Source organism: Dipodomys ordii, unplaced genomic scaffold (assembly GCF_000151885.1).
Source record: "Dipodomys ordii isolate 6190 unplaced genomic scaffold, Dord_2.0 Scaffold19, whole genome shotgun sequence".
Classification (NCBI taxonomy): domain Eukaryota; kingdom Metazoa; phylum Chordata; class Mammalia; order Rodentia; family Heteromyidae; genus Dipodomys; species Dipodomys ordii.
Window position 1 is genome coordinate 5,542,631 of NW_012267235.1, and position 17,001 is coordinate 5,559,631.

The 17,001-nt window shown below is 39.9% G+C and overlaps 1 protein-coding gene across 1 annotated transcript in view; it reads right to left on the reverse strand.

Annotated features, from left to right (window-relative positions):
- Positions 1–17,001, reverse strand: part of Stx8 (syntaxin 8) — a 230,782-nt gene that overhangs the window by 92,255 nt on the left and 121,526 nt on the right. The window contains exon 6 of the mRNA XM_013013099.1: positions 5,956–6,057. Coding sequence (XP_012868553.1) covers positions 5,956–6,057 — 102 coding nt within the window. The remainder of the gene's footprint in view (positions 1–5,955; positions 6,058–17,001) is intronic.

Here is a 17,001-nt window from a genome sequence, read left to right on the forward strand (position 1 = left end):
CTCTTCAGCTCAAGGCTAGCGCTCTACTACTTGAGCCATAGCGCCACTTCCAGCTTTTTTCTTTTTGCTTATGTGGTGCTGAGGAATCGAACCCAGGGTCTCATGCATGCAAGGCAAGCGCTCTACCACTGAGCCACCTTCCCAGTCCCAATCTTTTTTTCTAATATATATTTTTATTGTAAAGATACCATATAGAGGGATTAGAGTTACAGGAGTAAGGTAATGAGTGCATTTCCTATCGAGCATTGTTACCCCCTCCTTTGTTTTTCCCCTACCATCCCTTTCCTCCCCACCTTCCCAACTTCTCCCTCCCCCCCCAAAAAAAAAGTTGTAAAGTTCGTTTTCAACATAATGTCTTATACATCTCACTGTTATAATGGGTCAACCTGTATCCTTATTTCAGCATTTTGTTATTTCCCTTCCCCTCTCCAAATCAGAAAAATGTATATACAAGATGCAGGGCACTGGAATCAAATACACTGAAAACAGGGTTATACCATGAGGGGAGAACATACAAAAGAAACAAAAAAAAATCACATAGCACATTATAAATACATTAAAAACAACAGCAAAAAAGATAAAACCACTTGTGTCCCTATCTTAGGGTTCATTTCGTTTAACATCATCTTATATGGCCATATGTACATAGCTTTTGACCTTTTCGGCTTGTTCTAGACATATACTAGTTATTGTAGATAAGGGAAATCATAGGACTTATGTTTCTTTGGGCCTGGCTTACTTCACTTAATTTAATTTTTTCCAAGTCTTTCCATTTCTTAACAAATGGGGCAGTCACACCTGTAATCTTAGCTACTCAGGAGACTGAGATTCTAAGTAATCCCTGATTTAAAGCTAGTTTGGGTAGAGAAGTCTGTAAGGCTCATAACTCTGACTTGAGCTTTGGCTCAGGGGTAGAGCACCAGCTTTGAGCAAAAAAGCTCAGGATAGCACCCAAGTCCTGAGTTCAAGCCTTAGTACTGGCACCAGAATTTTAAAATACAGAAAAAAGAAATCCTCCAACAACTCCATTTTTAACTAAATGAGGATGCTAACTCCATGGTTCTAAAATGTCCCTATTTCAGCAAGTCAAGGGAGTATTATTCTCCTTAAGGCCCCTCTAATGCTGCTGCGTGGCTAGCAGAACCTGCAAGGTATTTACTGAGGCTTCACTAGTACCAATCCCAATGCTCCCTAACTTCTTCTTAGTGGGTCTACAGAATCACAAATGTGTGCTAGTCCAGGTTAAAAATCCCTTAACCTAAATGCTTGAGACCAAAAGTTTTTCAGATTTTGGGTCTTTTCCTATTCATAGATCTCTGATTCAGGATACTCCATTGATAATGGTTATTCTCATTCTATAGAGAAGGAAACAAACTTTCAGAGGGCAGGCAGCTCTCCTAGATCCAGGAGAGATGGGGGCAGATGCAATGTTCCCAGGAGCCTGTCTGTGCAGGACCAGCTGGGCTCCTTCCCAACCACGTCACTGAAACAGAGCACTGCTAAATATCACACGAGATGTGCTTAGACAACATTACATAATAGTCAATATGCTGAGAAACAGTACTGTCCCTCCACCAGAGTCATTCACAATTCTTAGTCTGGGCTTTCACAATTGGCTTTCTAGTCAGACCCAGACAAGGCTCTAGTTTGAATTCTAATGAGGATCAGGCACACTGAATATTTAAACTGCAATTACAAAGATGCTAGTTTTATGTAAATGTCCTTAATACAAGAAACAGATCTGAAAATACACTGAAGAACTAAGTGAACCTATCAGTCTAATATGCCTTTAGAATCTAAAAAACAACAACAACAAACAATATTGCTTTCTGCTTGGTGCTATCATAGGGGTATGGCCGAGAGAAGAAAAGGGAGGAAAAGACCACACAAAGATTGCAGTAAAAATCTTAAAAGCCTGGGCTCTGGAATGAAAGGTCCACAAAGAGGTGCTTGGATCCTTTGTTAACAACTGAACAAACGAATTCATCATTGGACCCTTCTCCTGTGTGGCCCCTGGCAGGTCTTGCTGTGTTTATAACTAGAAATCCCCTTTCAGCTCAAGCCTCTATGACTGATGCGTCAGAACATCATGGAAAATACGCACAGGGCAGAAACAAAAGGTCATTTCATGGTTCACAGCCTAGTTTTACACCCTTTGAGTAAAAGATGATGAGCCACAGCCCTGCCACACCTTGCTCAAGTCCTCTAGGTTACACAGTAATGAGTGCTCACTATGTTAGCTGCTATCAGTTACACTTGAATGAGCTATTTGATTCCAGCACCTGCATGTGCAAGTACACACTTCCACTTAAAATCATCAGTCTGGCCTTGCAGGTGATGAACTCTTTGCTTGGTCTTGAGGTTCTTAATCTCTGGCCACTCCAATGCCGTTCCTATTAAGATTGTATCTTTTTTTTTGTTTGTTTTTGTCCATTATGGAGCTTGAACTCTGGGCCTGGACGCTGTCCCTGAGCTCTTCAGTTCAAAGTGAGTGCTCTATCACTTGAGCCACAGCACCACTTCTGGTCTTCTGGTGGTTAATTGGAGATAATAGTCTCATGAACTTTCCTGTCCACACTGGTTTTGAACCGTGATCCTCAGATCTCAGTCTCCTGGCTAGCTAGGATTATAGGCATGAGCCATCAGTGAGTGACCAGCTAATACTACATCTTCTAAATGCTAATATTTATGAAAAGGGAATATGGTTAATTGGTGGTTTTTATTCCCCTGCCCAGATTTGTCCTCTGGTTGAGTCTCTTTTGCTGATACCAAAAATGTGCATTCAAGTTTCAGTTACTTTTAATTTCTAGAAGTTCTATTTGGTCTTTTTAAAATTTCTCATGGTACTTTTTGTAGTCCTCTTCTATCAAAATGCTCTCAAGCTTGTCACTTACATTTTTTAAATTAAAAAAAAAAAAACAGAACACAGGGCTGAGAAGGTGGCTCAGTGGTAGAATGTTTGCCTTGCATGCATGAGGCCCTGGATTCGATTCTGCAGCACTACATAAGCAGAAAAAAAGCCAGCAGTGGCACTGTGGCTCAAATGGTAGAGTGCTAGCCTTGAGCTGAAGAGCTGAGGGACAGCACCCAGGCCCACAGGCCCCATAACTGGCAAAAAATAAAAACAAACAAAAAAAACAAAAAAACCCAGAACTAATGGTGGTGAATGCCTGTAATCCCATCTACTTGGGAGATGGACATAAGGAAATAATGGTCTGAGGCCAGTTGGAGCAAATGTTATCAAGATCCCATCTCATTCAACAAGCCTAGCCTGGTAGTTCACATCTGTTGTCCTTGCTGTATAGAAGGCAAAGGTTGAAGGATCACGGTCACTGGCACTGGGCAAAACATGAAACCCTTTTTGAAAAATAACTGAAGCAAAAGAGGATTGGCATGTGGCTTAAGTGTGAAGGCCTGATTTCAAGCCCTAATACTGCCTGCCCCCTCAAAGGACTGAATTGGTTTTATAATGTATGTAAATATATGCTAGAACATGGATAATTATAATGAATTCCTTTATACCAAGAAGACATTCTGATACATGGTAAAAGCCAAATGCAAAGGAATATTTTATGACTTCAGCTATATAAGTACCTAGAGCAAACTGTAGAGATGGAAGGTAGAAAAGCAATTACAGGGCTGGGGGAGGGAGAAATGGGTAGTTATTATTTGAAAAGCAACTTTCAGTTAGGGGTGCTAAAGTTCTGGAGGGTTAGGGAAGAGTACAGTGTAGAACTCTTGCCTAGAATGTGCCAGGCTCTGAGTTCCACTCCCAGTACTAGAAAAACAGAAAAAAAAAGTTCTGGTGATACCTACACAATGAAAATGTACTTATAATTTAAAAGCAGTTCAACTGGAAGCCAAGCATTGGTAGCTCACACAAGTAATTATAGCTACTCAGGAGGCTGAGATCTGAGGCTCACAGTTGGAAGCCATCAGGGCAGGAAAGTTTGTACACTCTTATCACCAATTAACCAGCCAAAAGCCAGAAGTGGAGGTATTGCTCAAGAGGTAGAGTGCCAGCCTTGATTGAAAAAAGAATAAATAAGAGGCCCTGAGATCAAAAGCTGTAGCACCTAAAAAGGTATAAAAAACTGGTAAATTTTTATTATATATGTGCAATAATTATAAAAATGATTTTAACAATAGGTCAGATTGATTTTGCTATGGCCTGCTAAGCCTCAGTAAATTCCATCATATGCCTTCTGGCCACAGGCTTCCTATTAAATATAAGCCCAGCCTCCTCAGGGCTTTAAAACCCACCTGCTGAACCCTCAACAGCATGCAAAAAAAAAAAGTGTATAACAATAGATGTGTATGTAATAGCAAAATTTCCTTTAGAAATACAAATGCAAAAAATTCTTCTCCAAAGGTTAGCATGCTTGGTATGGAAGGTAGGTAGGCTGCTGGAGTAAAGCACATGGGGGAATGGAAGTTTCCATAGTAAAGAAGTAGTAAAAGGAGGAAGTCGAGGATGGGAAGGAAGATGGAGGGGGAGCCAGCACATGGTGTGCGTTCAGGTACCAGAGTCCTCAGCCTTCATGCTATAGTCAGCATCTCTGTCAGCATGTGATTATGGTAAACCAGGAAGATGGCCAGCGCTGGACACTTATTCTATGTGGCTGAATTCTGACAGCTAAGCTGTCTGCTCTTTTACGATGAAGTTTATATAAAATCAAATGTAATATGGGGTGGAGATGAAAGTAAACCCCTATCTTGCAACCTCAAAGCTTCTGGATGGCGTAAGAAGGACAAAGTCCAAATGGACAAAAAATCACGGGAGATCAGTAAAACAAACCCATGAGGGCTTTGCCTTTGAAAGAGAGCAGAAAGCAGGCATCTAGAGGAGCAGAAGCACGGGCTGGGTTGGCATCTGACTGGCAAGAACTGCTATGCAAGGGGGCAGTAGGACCAGTGGTGACAATGGAATTGAAATCCCCCAGAGGGCTCTACTTCCTGTGGGGTCCAAAAGACACATGGGCCTTACTCTCTTTCAGCTGGTTATAGACTCTCCATTAGAAAACAAAGGTGAGGACAGTAACACTTCTCCAGCTGCACATCTAGGGGATCCTTCTATAGCTGGATCCCTCAGGGGCAATCATTATGCTTTTCATATTGAGAAGGCTATGAGTCAAAGCTCAGATAACTATACTTCTAACTACTATTGTTCCTCTATTGTTAATAAACATACTAACTTTACAAGGTTAGTGCACCTTTATGAGCTGAAGCAGTAAGAAATCATGGTGGCTGCTCTCAACGTCACCACTCTGTGTCACCACTCACGTTTATACACAGGCCATATAAACTGAAACCTCATAAAACCAGAATCAGGATGACTTCAGAAGAACAGGTGGATGCATGGAGCTTCCAGGCATTCTTAAAAAATAAGGAGCACTTTTGCACTCCTCCTAGACTGCTTCAATGAGAACCCCCTAGCCCAGGGACCAAGAAACAGTACTGCAGGTACTCCCAGTGATCCTTCTCTTGATACACAAACCCCTACTTCATATAGATGATGTAAGTGACTTGATGGATAATGCGACAAAACATAGCATTTTAGCTTGGTCAGACTTCCAAAGCTGAGCAATTCTAACCTGCTCTATCGCAGGTGTACTAATAAAGATTCTGGCTAGAAAAGGCACAAAAACAGACAAGCTCACCTTGAACAAATTCACAAGATATCAATGGCCACTAAACTCCCTAATGGTGCCCAGCTTCCAAACCATTTATCTCTATATACTTAACAAACTTTCTGATTTTAAATTAAAACAATGAATGATATTCCCTCTGAACCCTGAACAATTCATGTCATTTAAAAAAGACAAAAACATCTTTTAGCAATTTCAATACTTTACTAAGTGATATTGCCTGTATTAGAAGAGCTACTGAATCCCAAAGAAAGTAGACAAACATGGGAATCTCACAGCTGAGTAAATTGAAAGCAAGATCTCTTACCACAGGATGTTGACTTTCTCTCCACCAGGTTCACACGTCTGGTTTCGGTGCGAAGTTTCTCATCTGTGTTCTCCACAAGATTGGCAAGGTCATCAATGATCTCTAGAAGGAAGAACAGAGATGCAGGATTAACACTCCCCAATATCCAGCATCACATCCCCACAGCTGTGGTAATTCTGGGTAATAATGGTCTCCCAAGTGCAGCCAATGAAAAGGTATAGAACTCAGATACTTGCTTTAAGAAGTGAAATTGACTTAAAAAGGCAAAAACAAGCTTGGGCTAGTGGCTCCTGCCTGAAATCCAAGTTATTCAGGAAACTGAGATCTGAGGATGGAGGTTAAAAGCCAAAGGCCAAAAATAGAGCTGTGGTTCAAGTGGTAGAGCTCCAGTCTTGAGCACAAAAGCCAAGCAAGAGACCCTGAGTTCAAGCCCCAGTACTAGCACAAAATTGAAAGAAAAAAAAAAGAGTAAGGTAATAAAACTGGCAGAACACCATTTTAGGCAACAGAAAGAAAAGCAAGTTTGGGGAAAATAAGTCATGGGCCCACAAGTTTGTGCCCATCCAAGTTCTCTCTCAAGTATACAGGTGACACAGCACAGAAGACTTCAGGAATAATCTCAGCCCTTCTTGAGAACATTACCCGATGATAAAACTAGCCAACAAAGAGCTGAATGAAAATTAAAAATTCTGGTGGCTCATAGCTGTTATCTTGGGCATTCCAGAGGCTGAGACTTGAAGAATCACATGAGCTCAAGGCCTCATTTTAACAAAAAAAGCCAAATATAATGGTGCGCATCTGTCATTTGGAGGTATGAGGGATGCATGAATAGGATTGTGGTTCTACAGTCAGAATATTGGTTTGTTTTTTTTCAAGCAAAAAGTGAGACCCTAGTAGAAAATTAAAGTAAAAGGGTGCAGATCATGCCTGTAATTCTCAGAAGGCTGAGAACTGAGGATCAAGGTTCAAAGCCAGGTCAGCCTAGAAAGTTTGTGAGAATTATGTCCAATTAAGTACCAAAAAGCTGAAAGTGGAGCTGAGGCTCAAGCAGTAGAATGCTGACTTGAGCAAAACAGCTCAGGGATAGCTCTCAAGCTTTGTAAGTTCAAGCCCCACACTGGCATAAAGAAAAAAGAAAAAAAGGTGTGGTTCAAGCGGTAGAGCTTCTGCAAAACAAATGCAAGGTCCTGATATCAAACCCCAGTACCACAAAAAACAAACCTTAATGAAGAATCTACAGACTGTAACTGAATCTGAGAATAAGCAAATATATGGATAACAGAAATATGTAAAAATGTCCCAAACAACATGTAACAACATAACTGCAATTAGGGAATAGTGGGGAAAAGAAGAATGGGAAAAGTTGAAAACACAATTTCTTCATTTTGTACAGCAGGTCATAGCAAGCTGCTGAAAATTTAAGCATATAGAAACTTACAGTTTTTGGTATCACCAAAACGTCAATGGTTTATATCTTTTTTGTGTATGAACTTTCAGTAATTCTTATCTTTTAGTAATTACTGCTTCTTGTAATGATCCTTTCTGTAAAGTTCATCTTTTTTATGCTAATGCATTAAAAGTGAAATTAAGCACATTTAAATTTATTTTAAATGGCAACATTTAGAATGGCATATATATTATGATCCTAATTATGTGAAATTATTTCTATCTATCCTTTTACATTTACATACCCAGAGGGATTTATGCAGATGGTGGTAATCTAATGTTAATGATTATTCCTAGGTGGTAGGATCCTCTGTGATTGTGTTCTTCCTTATATTTTTCTATATTAAATTTCTTACATTGAGCATACATTATTTCTTAAGTTTTGATTCTCTATTCTCCCTCTCCTATTTCTAGTGACTGCTTTAGAAATGCATTATCCTATGACAGTTACCATTTTTCTTTCGGTATTAAGTAAAGCAAATGAGGAAGCCAAAGAAATTCTCCAGAATGATCTCTGGGTTGAGTTTAAAAGGCTATGTGGTGCAAGGTAGGAAAAAAGGGCAGTCTAACAGTGAGAATAGTATGTGCAAGGCACGGCAGAGGAAACAAGGACCAGCCACTTGGATATTTATAATCTCATTTCATGGGACATACAAAATTACCAACACAGGCTGAGGGGCTATGGGCAACTGATAAAAATAGAGGCTGGACGTTCCCCACCCCTGCAAGAGTAGTATGACATTCTTCTAGTCTCTTGTAACCTCATCTACAAACCTTCTTGTAGGAGGCTGAAAGAAGAGTTACTGAACTGGAAGGTAGCTTACGTGCAGAGCATTTGCCTAACATGCTCCAAGCCATAGGTTAGATCCTCACCGTTACCAAAAAATTAAAAATAAAACAAGCTGGTTGCTGGTGATTCATGCCTATAATCCTAGCTACTCAGGAGAGATCTGAGGACTGCAGTTTGAAGCCAGCCAGAGCAGGAAAGTCTGTGACTCTTATCCCCAATTAGCAACCAAAAGGCCAGAAGTGGAGCTGTGGTTCAAGTGGTAGAGGCCCAGCCTTGAGCACCATTCAAGAGACAGCACCCAAACCCTGAGTTCAAGCCCAGTACCAGAACAAAAATAATCAGGTGCTATGACTCACACTTGTAATTCTAGTTACTCAGGAGGCTGAGATCTGAGTATTGCAGTTCAAAGCCAACCAGAAGGGAAAAGTTTGTGAGACTCTTATCTCCAATTAACCACCAGAAAACTGGAAGTGGTGCTGTGGCTCAAAGTGATAGAATGCTAACTCTGAGCAGAAATCAAGTACAGTGCCCAGACCCTGACTTCAATATATATACACACACACATATACAAATACATATACATACAATATACAAATACATATATATATACAGCATATAAAATGTAAAACAAAACAAAAACCAAGCTATTTATAATATGAATGTAATTGCATGAATCTCAAAAAGATGGGTGGATAAGAAAATCAACATACTTAATGATGTCACTGACATGAAATGTAAGGACAGATCTTGCTTACAGGATGAAATTCAACAACCTCTGGGGTAGTGAGGAGTGACTAGAAATGGACAATTGGAACTCACGAGGGAGGTAGAAATTCTCTCAATGGTTGTACAAATATATATGGCTGTCAAAAGCATGTAGAACTGAATACTATACATCTGTGCATTTTGTTTTAGATTATGCCAAATTGCAAATGTAAATCAGAAAAAATTAGTTTACATTATTATGATGTTTTAAGATTTTCCAATAAATAAGAAAGGAGGAAGGAAGAAATGCTTTAGAATAACAAAATTTTAGACCTGTATGTAAGAAGTCACACCAGGACTTTGTAGCCCTTTTGTGAAATCCTCAGCAGGGGACAGCTAATCTTTCCCTTAATACTCCAATGATGGCTAACATGGAAGTCGGGAGAAAATCAGTTCCACTGCTGAGCTACAGGGTGACTCTAATTATCACAAAGATTTTTATACAGAACTGAAAATTTGTCTGCTTTCAACTTTGACCTTAGTTATTTCCAGACCAATAAAATAGCAGTGGTCTGTCTTTTCATGTTCTCTTGCCACATTTCTTTTCTCTTCATTTAAGGATAGCCCCAAGACTTACAAAGGCACTGTGAAATTCTGATGCTTTGGGCACAGTATTCTTCCTACAAGGTGATGAGAGGACTTGGATATTGTTTCAGTTTTTATGTAGTCAACAGAGAATGTTTGTTTTGTTTTGTTGTTGGTCACAGGGCTTGAACTCAGGGCCTGAACATTGTTCTTGAGCTTTTGTGCTCAAAGCTAGTGCTCTACCACTTTGAGTCACAGGTCCACTTCTGGTTTTCTGATGGTTCATTGGAGATAAAAATCTTTCCAGCCTGGGCTGGCTTTGAACTGTGATCCTCAGATCTCAACCACCTGAGTGGCCAGGATTACAAGCATGAGCCACCAATACCTGGCTAGAATGTTCAGTTTATAAGCATAAATACACTTATGACACATGCCTATAATCTCAGCACCTGAAAGGCTAAGGTAGGAGGATTATGAGTTCAAGGTCTATGTTGAGAGAACCTGTCTCTGGGGGAAAAATAAATCTAAAACAAACAATCCAAAACAACAACAAAACCCCACAAATACCACCACCACCATCCCTCCTCCATTCCCCCCACCTCACCCCCCACCCCTGCCAAAAAAAAATCTAAACCACAAAATATTTCTCATGGTTCATGCTCTAACAAGACATTCTGTACTGTCATGCTTTGTATAGTTAATGTGTACAATGTTATCACATAACTGCTGCATTCAAGATTTCATGATAGGTTTTTTCTTTTCTGGTACAAAGGTTTGAACTTGAGGGCCTCATATATGTTTGGCTTGAATGGCTGTCACTACTATTTGAGCCACACCTCAAATAGTTTTTTGTTGGTTTTTTGGAAATGGAGTCTGGTCAAGTTTTCTGCTTGGGCTGGCTTAAAGCCACAATCTTCAGATCTCAGTCCCCTGAGCAGCTTAGGATCACAGATGTACACAACAAGTGGTCATGTTTTTTAAACAACACTGAATTTTAAGTTAAAAATTGTTTAGTAACAGTTTATAAATACCTGTAAATGTGGGAGGAGCTCTGAAAGTGAGCAATGGGAAGAACTAGGACAGAGAAGACTCTAGAAAGAGTCTAAACTGTAAATATAACATGGAGAGCAACTCTGAGGGAGAGAGCAGAAGAAAAGAGCTGTAGAGTGAATTTTTTCAGTGATTATTCAATGGTTGTGATTGGTTGAGCTGGAGACACTAAAGGCCATTTTTAGATGTCAGATAGCACTGAGAAAGGCTGTGCTACAGAGTGAAGTCAAGACCATCCTTGTTAAGCTGCAACATAGACAAATGGTATTTCATCCTGCCTGAGGTTTTATGGTATGCAGGGCTAAAGAAAGTGGGCCTAGGATTATCTGGCTGAAGACATAGCTAAGTATCCATGCATTCATGCTGCTGCATGGCTTAGTTTCCATCACATAGAGTAAAAAGAGATAATAAAGACAGGATTTAAGATTATAATTAAAAGCAAAGCAAAACTATTTGGAAAAATTTCAACCTGGTCACCCAAAGAATAAGAAAATGTAGTGGGGAGAAGGGGGTCGAGATTCATAGGCTTTGAAGGGAGCCACATGCTAGTCATCAAGATGGGAGAACAGCAGTTTCAAAAATCTTTGAGCTGCTCACTGGCCTAGAGGTTAGGATGTGCAGGTGTGTGGTTGCTACCCAGGCTCCTTGCATTCCTACACTGTTCATCTACCACCTCAGCCATGGCTCAAGCACACTGAGATATAACTGGTCCCATCACTCTAGAATTTACAAGCCATCCCATCACTCTTGTATTTACAAGCAGTAAGCCCTGGCAGTGTCCACAAGGTGTCTGCAGGGCTGCAAAACCTATGGGGCATGCTACCTCCACCAAGATTTTAAAAGATGTTGCAGACTAGCTGATACTCAGCACTAGAGAGCCTCAGAATTGGAGCTATGCCTATGAAAGTAAGACCTTCTTGAGACCTCAAACTGGAGGTGTTGTACAATGTGCAATACCAACCTAGAAGGCCTGCTGCCTGGTTTGAGCCCAACAAAGCCATGGGGTTAGAGGCACACAGGCCAAGAAGATGAAGCTTCTACCCTAGAGGGATCAGGATATGGTATTTGGAATCAAAGAAAACTGTTGTCCAGATTTAAGATGTAATGTTATTTTCTCTGTTTCAATTTATTTGGGGTCAGTAAACCCTCTCTTCTTGACTACTGATCCCTTCTGGAATATGAATGTCTATCCTCTGCCTGTCTCACCATTGTATTTCGGAGTAGAAGAACGTGTTTAATATGTAATAGGCTTACAACTGCAAAGACTCTGCCTTTTGATGAACTGTGCCTGCTGCATCTCCCTCTACTCAGGTAAGACTCTGGAAGTTTAGCTTGATGCTAAAATTTAGGGGCTATTGGGATAGAATGAATTTATTTTGCATGTAATAAAAGACATTAAGTTGGAGAACAGAATGTTATTGTTTGAATGTGTCCCCTAGGAGTTCATGTGTTAGAAACTTAATTCCCAAACACATACATTGATAGTAGTTGGAGGTGGGACCTTGGGAGTAGTTAAGGTTAAATGATGTCATAAGAGTGGGGCCCCTTATGAGATCAGTGACTTTATAAAAGGAAGTTTGCACATGTGCTCTATATTACCATGTGATATACTCTGCCATGTTATGACACAGCAAAAAAAGGCCTTTACCAGATCTTGGACATTCCACTCTTCAAAACCACAAAAAAAGCATTTCCTTTATAAATTACTCAGACCCTAGTACTGTTATAGCAGTAGCCAGATGAACTAAGACAATTCTAACAACTGCATCAACATATATTCTTTTATATAACTCCAGTATTAAACCTCCTGCAACACAGTATGATCTGTATTCTTTCATGCAACTTTTATATAACTATACCCCCATAATTATAATTTCTAAAGGTTAACAAATATTCATTCCATTAAACAATCATCCATTAGCTAATAGCCCATTGTTGAATACATAGGGTACTTTATTTCTAAATGAATTCTTTCCTCTATTATCATTTTCATTCTTTTCTATAATTTTTTAAGTTAATGAAGTGTGATTATAACTGCTTTATGGACTTTAAAACAAACTGCCAAATTATTTTTTTAAAAGGATTATACTGCCACTGCTGGTTGGATGGCTAGAATTTATTCCACTTGTCAGTTACAATGAGCTCAGAAGAATTCCCAAGCCAAGGACCCTAGGGGAATTCCCATCCTACAGACCACAGCTACCAAGGTGGGAATTCCCCTAACCACAATCTATTAAGAGAAAATTAAATGCAGGTTTCAGAGTATAAGTTTCAAAAACAACCAGCTGATCCTTTCAAATACCTGACAGTTGAGCCTCCAAAAGGAAACTGGTATCTGGCTTCCTGGTATTTACATTTGAATCTAAGAAATAACTTTCATTTCTATCATGTGTTGATTTGAGACCTCAAATGCTATTCTAGCATAGGATATCATGGTAAAGATAAAGAAATGGAAAAACAGACAATGTAAAGATAACACAAAATCCACAATCAAAAGGAGTAAGAAGGTATTCATGCCTGTAAGCTTCTCAGAAGGCTCAGATGTGAGGTTCTTTGGTTCAAAGCCAGCAAGGGCAGGGATGTTCAGGAGAATCTTATCTCCAATTAAACAACAAACTCAGAAGTGGAGCTTTGTTAAAGTGGTTGAGAGTGCCAGCTCTGAGTGAAAAGCTAAGGGACAGTGCTCAGGCCTGAGTTCAAGCCCCAGTACTAGCACAGAAAATAAAAAAGAGCTATAAGAATTATATGAATAAATATCTAACTTCAATTATACTTCATAATCTTTTTTCACTCTCAAGTACAGCCTCAATAAATTAAACATAAAAGCAAAGCATGTACTACCTATTTTCAGATGAATTTGGTGCCTTTTGGGATCCATACTATTCTCAAGTTTATAAAGTCATTAGGGATTATTCTTTCTCTAATATTGCTCATAATGTTTGAAAACAAATATTTTTAAAATGAACAAAGAACTTTTTTTCCCATGCCTGTTGGGGCCTGGGTTTCATGGTTCGACACCAGCAGTGGGCAGTGAGTATAAGGCCCTAGACACTGTGGGTGCCGAATCTCCATGGCTGAAGCTAGGGGTGATTTTCAATGAACACTGGTATAAAGAATTTTTTCTTGAACAAATTTAACTTCCTATATTTCCTACAACAAATCCATAATTGAAATCATCAGTGGAGACTCAAAATAGGGAAGGAAAAGGGCGACCTCTAAAATTGAGAGATGTCAAAACAGGGACAGAAGAAAAATCATCTTGTGTCTTAGTAAAGGGATAGTAATAAATCACCAATGGCCAGGTAGTTCCGCTGGAACTCCACCCCAGGGAGAGCTTGGGATCACTACAGTTTGGAGCCCATGAGAAATATTCCTTACATAGGAGGAAGTCCCCTCTCTCCATACCTGCTCACAACTTAAACATAGCCAGGAGAGCCAAACAAGGAAGAAAGCTCAGGCTCCTTTTCTACTTCCTCTCAACCACAAACTAAGGCATCTCAGCGGGCCTGATAGGTGTAACAGAGACCTAGCCTGAGATAGAACCTTTCCAGTCTTCTCAAATGGGAAGACATGGACAGATGTAATTAATAAAATTAATAAAATTAAGACAACAGATATAATTAATAAAAGCATGAAATAAAGAAACACCCAAGGAACATTCAAAAGAACATTTTCTCTGCCTATCCCCTCTGGTCCTGGGAAACAGAATTCCTTGAAGGGAAGGAGAAGCCTTGAAAAACTGTGTGGTTTCTTTTTGAAAGCAAAACAAAAAATAACATTCAAGGGGAAAGTGCATCTGTGCAGCGATAATAGGACCACAAGGAGGAACAGTTATGACTACAGCATTGAATAAAACAAACATACCATGAAGGTGGCAACCTAGGAAAGCGATTTGGAAATAAGCAAGTCCCAGAAACATAGGAAAAAGATTTAGAGAAAACAAAATACGAAAGGGAAAATGATGAGTCATGAATGATCCAGGAACAGAAGAGAAACAGTATCAAGTAAATAATAAATTTTTTTCTTTTGAGGTGGTAAGACATTTGAGTCTTGGAAACCCCAAGTTTTGCACAACATTAATATAAAGAGTTATCATGAAAGGTCTTGTTTTCAGAATAAAGAAACAATTCTGGGGCTGGGAAGGTGGCTCAGTGGTAGAGTGCTTGCCTTGCATGCCTGAGGCCCTGGGTTCAATTCCTCAGCACCACATAAACAAAAAGAAAAAAGCCGGGAGTGGCGCTGTGGCTCAAGTGGTAGAACGCTAGCCTTGAGCTGAAGAGCTGAGCGACAGCGTCCAGGCCCAGAGTTCAGACCCCACGACCGGACCCCCCCCCAAAAAAAGAAACAATTCTGTAAGCATTCAAATGGTAGGCAAGAGAAGTTCACCAAGGAGGAAAACTAACAGGGCATCAAACAGAGAAATAGTAAATGCCAGAGGAAAAAACAAAACAAACAAAAAAACCACCCCCAAACCAGAATGAAAGTGTGAAGCCAAAGACTGAGCTAAGGATTCAAGGACCTAATGCCACGCTGAGCCAGAAGCAGTAGTTCCACATACTCAGAGGTTAGCCTGAGCAATGCAGTGAACTCATCTGGAAATAAAAAATCTAGCCAGGATATGGTGGATGTTCACAGGTAAGAGAAAGACATAATTTGCAAAGACTCATTGATTCAGGGAATGAGGTCATAGAAGTAGAGAATTAAATAATACCATAGACTGCTTAAGAGCTATCAGAAGGTGACAGTCACTCACATCCTTGTGTGTGGCCCCTGAGACCATGGTGGACAAACACTGGCCACAGTCCTCTCATGCTAACATCCAGTTGTTTTTTGGTTGGATCTTTCCATGATGCAGTTATAGGACCTAGAATATTTCTGCTGAAGTAGTTGCTTGAGCCAGCTACTAGTGGCTCATGCTGGTAATGAGGACTGAGGTTTAAGCCAGGCTGGGCAGCAAAGTCCATGAGTCTCCTTCCTATCTTTAACCACTGAAAAGCTGGAAGTGGAGCTATGGCTCAAGTAGTATTAGTACTAGCAAAAAAACAAAACGACAACAAAAAAACCTCAGGGACAGCACCCAGGCCCTGAATGAGTTCAAGCCCTAGGATTGGTGCACACATGCATATCCCCTCACCCCCACATGCACTCACATACACAAAGTAGTTGCTTGACCATAATAAGCACTGCCATTTTAAGAGTAGCTGCCATCTTATAAGAAGCTATTTTATTTCAGCCACACACATCCTGCTATAATAACTGCTTTTCTAGGGGCTGGAAGCATGGCCAGAGAGTAAGAATTGTTTTTCTGACAAGTTTTAGCCAGGTATTCTGGTTTAGATTGATTGCTTGGATGAACTTTTTCCTTCCTTCCTTACTTATGTGTGTATGTATGTATGTATTTATTTATTTTGTAAGTTGTAGGGTTTGAGCTCCAGGCCTGGGCACTGTCTCTCAGCTCTTTAGCTCAAGGTGGGTACTCTACCACTTGAGCCACAGCACCACTTCCAGTTTTCTGGTGGTTAATTGGAGAGAAGAGTCTCACAGACTTTCCTGCCTGGGCTGGCTTTGAACCTCAATACTCAGATCTCAGCCTCCTGAGTAGCTAGGATTACAAGCATGAGCCACCAGCACCCAGCTTTCCTGTTATATTTTAATTAAGCAATATCTTGTAGCCAATTGAACCAGTTTGTAAACCTAAGTTTAGGTCAATTAAGAGCAATATTATGCTAGGCATAAAATCTAGGTGAACTGCCCTCCCAGCACACTTGTTTACTTAGCTTTCCATCAGCCTGCCCTTCTGCAGAAGTAAAATCTTGCCTTGCAGAGTTCCTTTTGAATTCATGTCCTTATTCCTTTGCAATACCCCAATATCCCAAGACATTTCCAACATAGTGAGATTGTGATGTCCTTCATAGCATCAAAGCCTTGCTCATCTCCCTAACTACTTGCCCACCTTTAACTTCATGTACTTGCAATCACCTGGAGCTGCCATCAATACGCATAGTTAAAAAAATCTAGCAAAATGACCTTCCTATATTGTTTTATGTCAGATAGAGCAATATGAGTTGTACACTTTTTGTCAGCCATTAGAGCTCCAAACTGTCACAATATAAAGGAAGTGGCAGAAAGACCAAGGTGAGTGAATAACACCTGCAAGACATTGAGTTTAAGAGGGAGAAATGGCTAAAAGCATTTGTCCCAGGCTGCAATGAGATTATAGATCGCTGCTGGCTTCCCATTTTCATAAAGCACAGGTAAATATTCAAAGCTAGAGAATAATATAAAAAAACAACATGCCAAAACTGTTAGATGTTCACATGTGTATATAGATACACAAACAATTCTACATCTTTCTATATATATGTATATATCAATTATATATATGTATTTGATGACATACTTTGTACCATATTTTTCTGACATACACATACATGTCATAAAAATATATCAGAGAAAATACTATTACAATA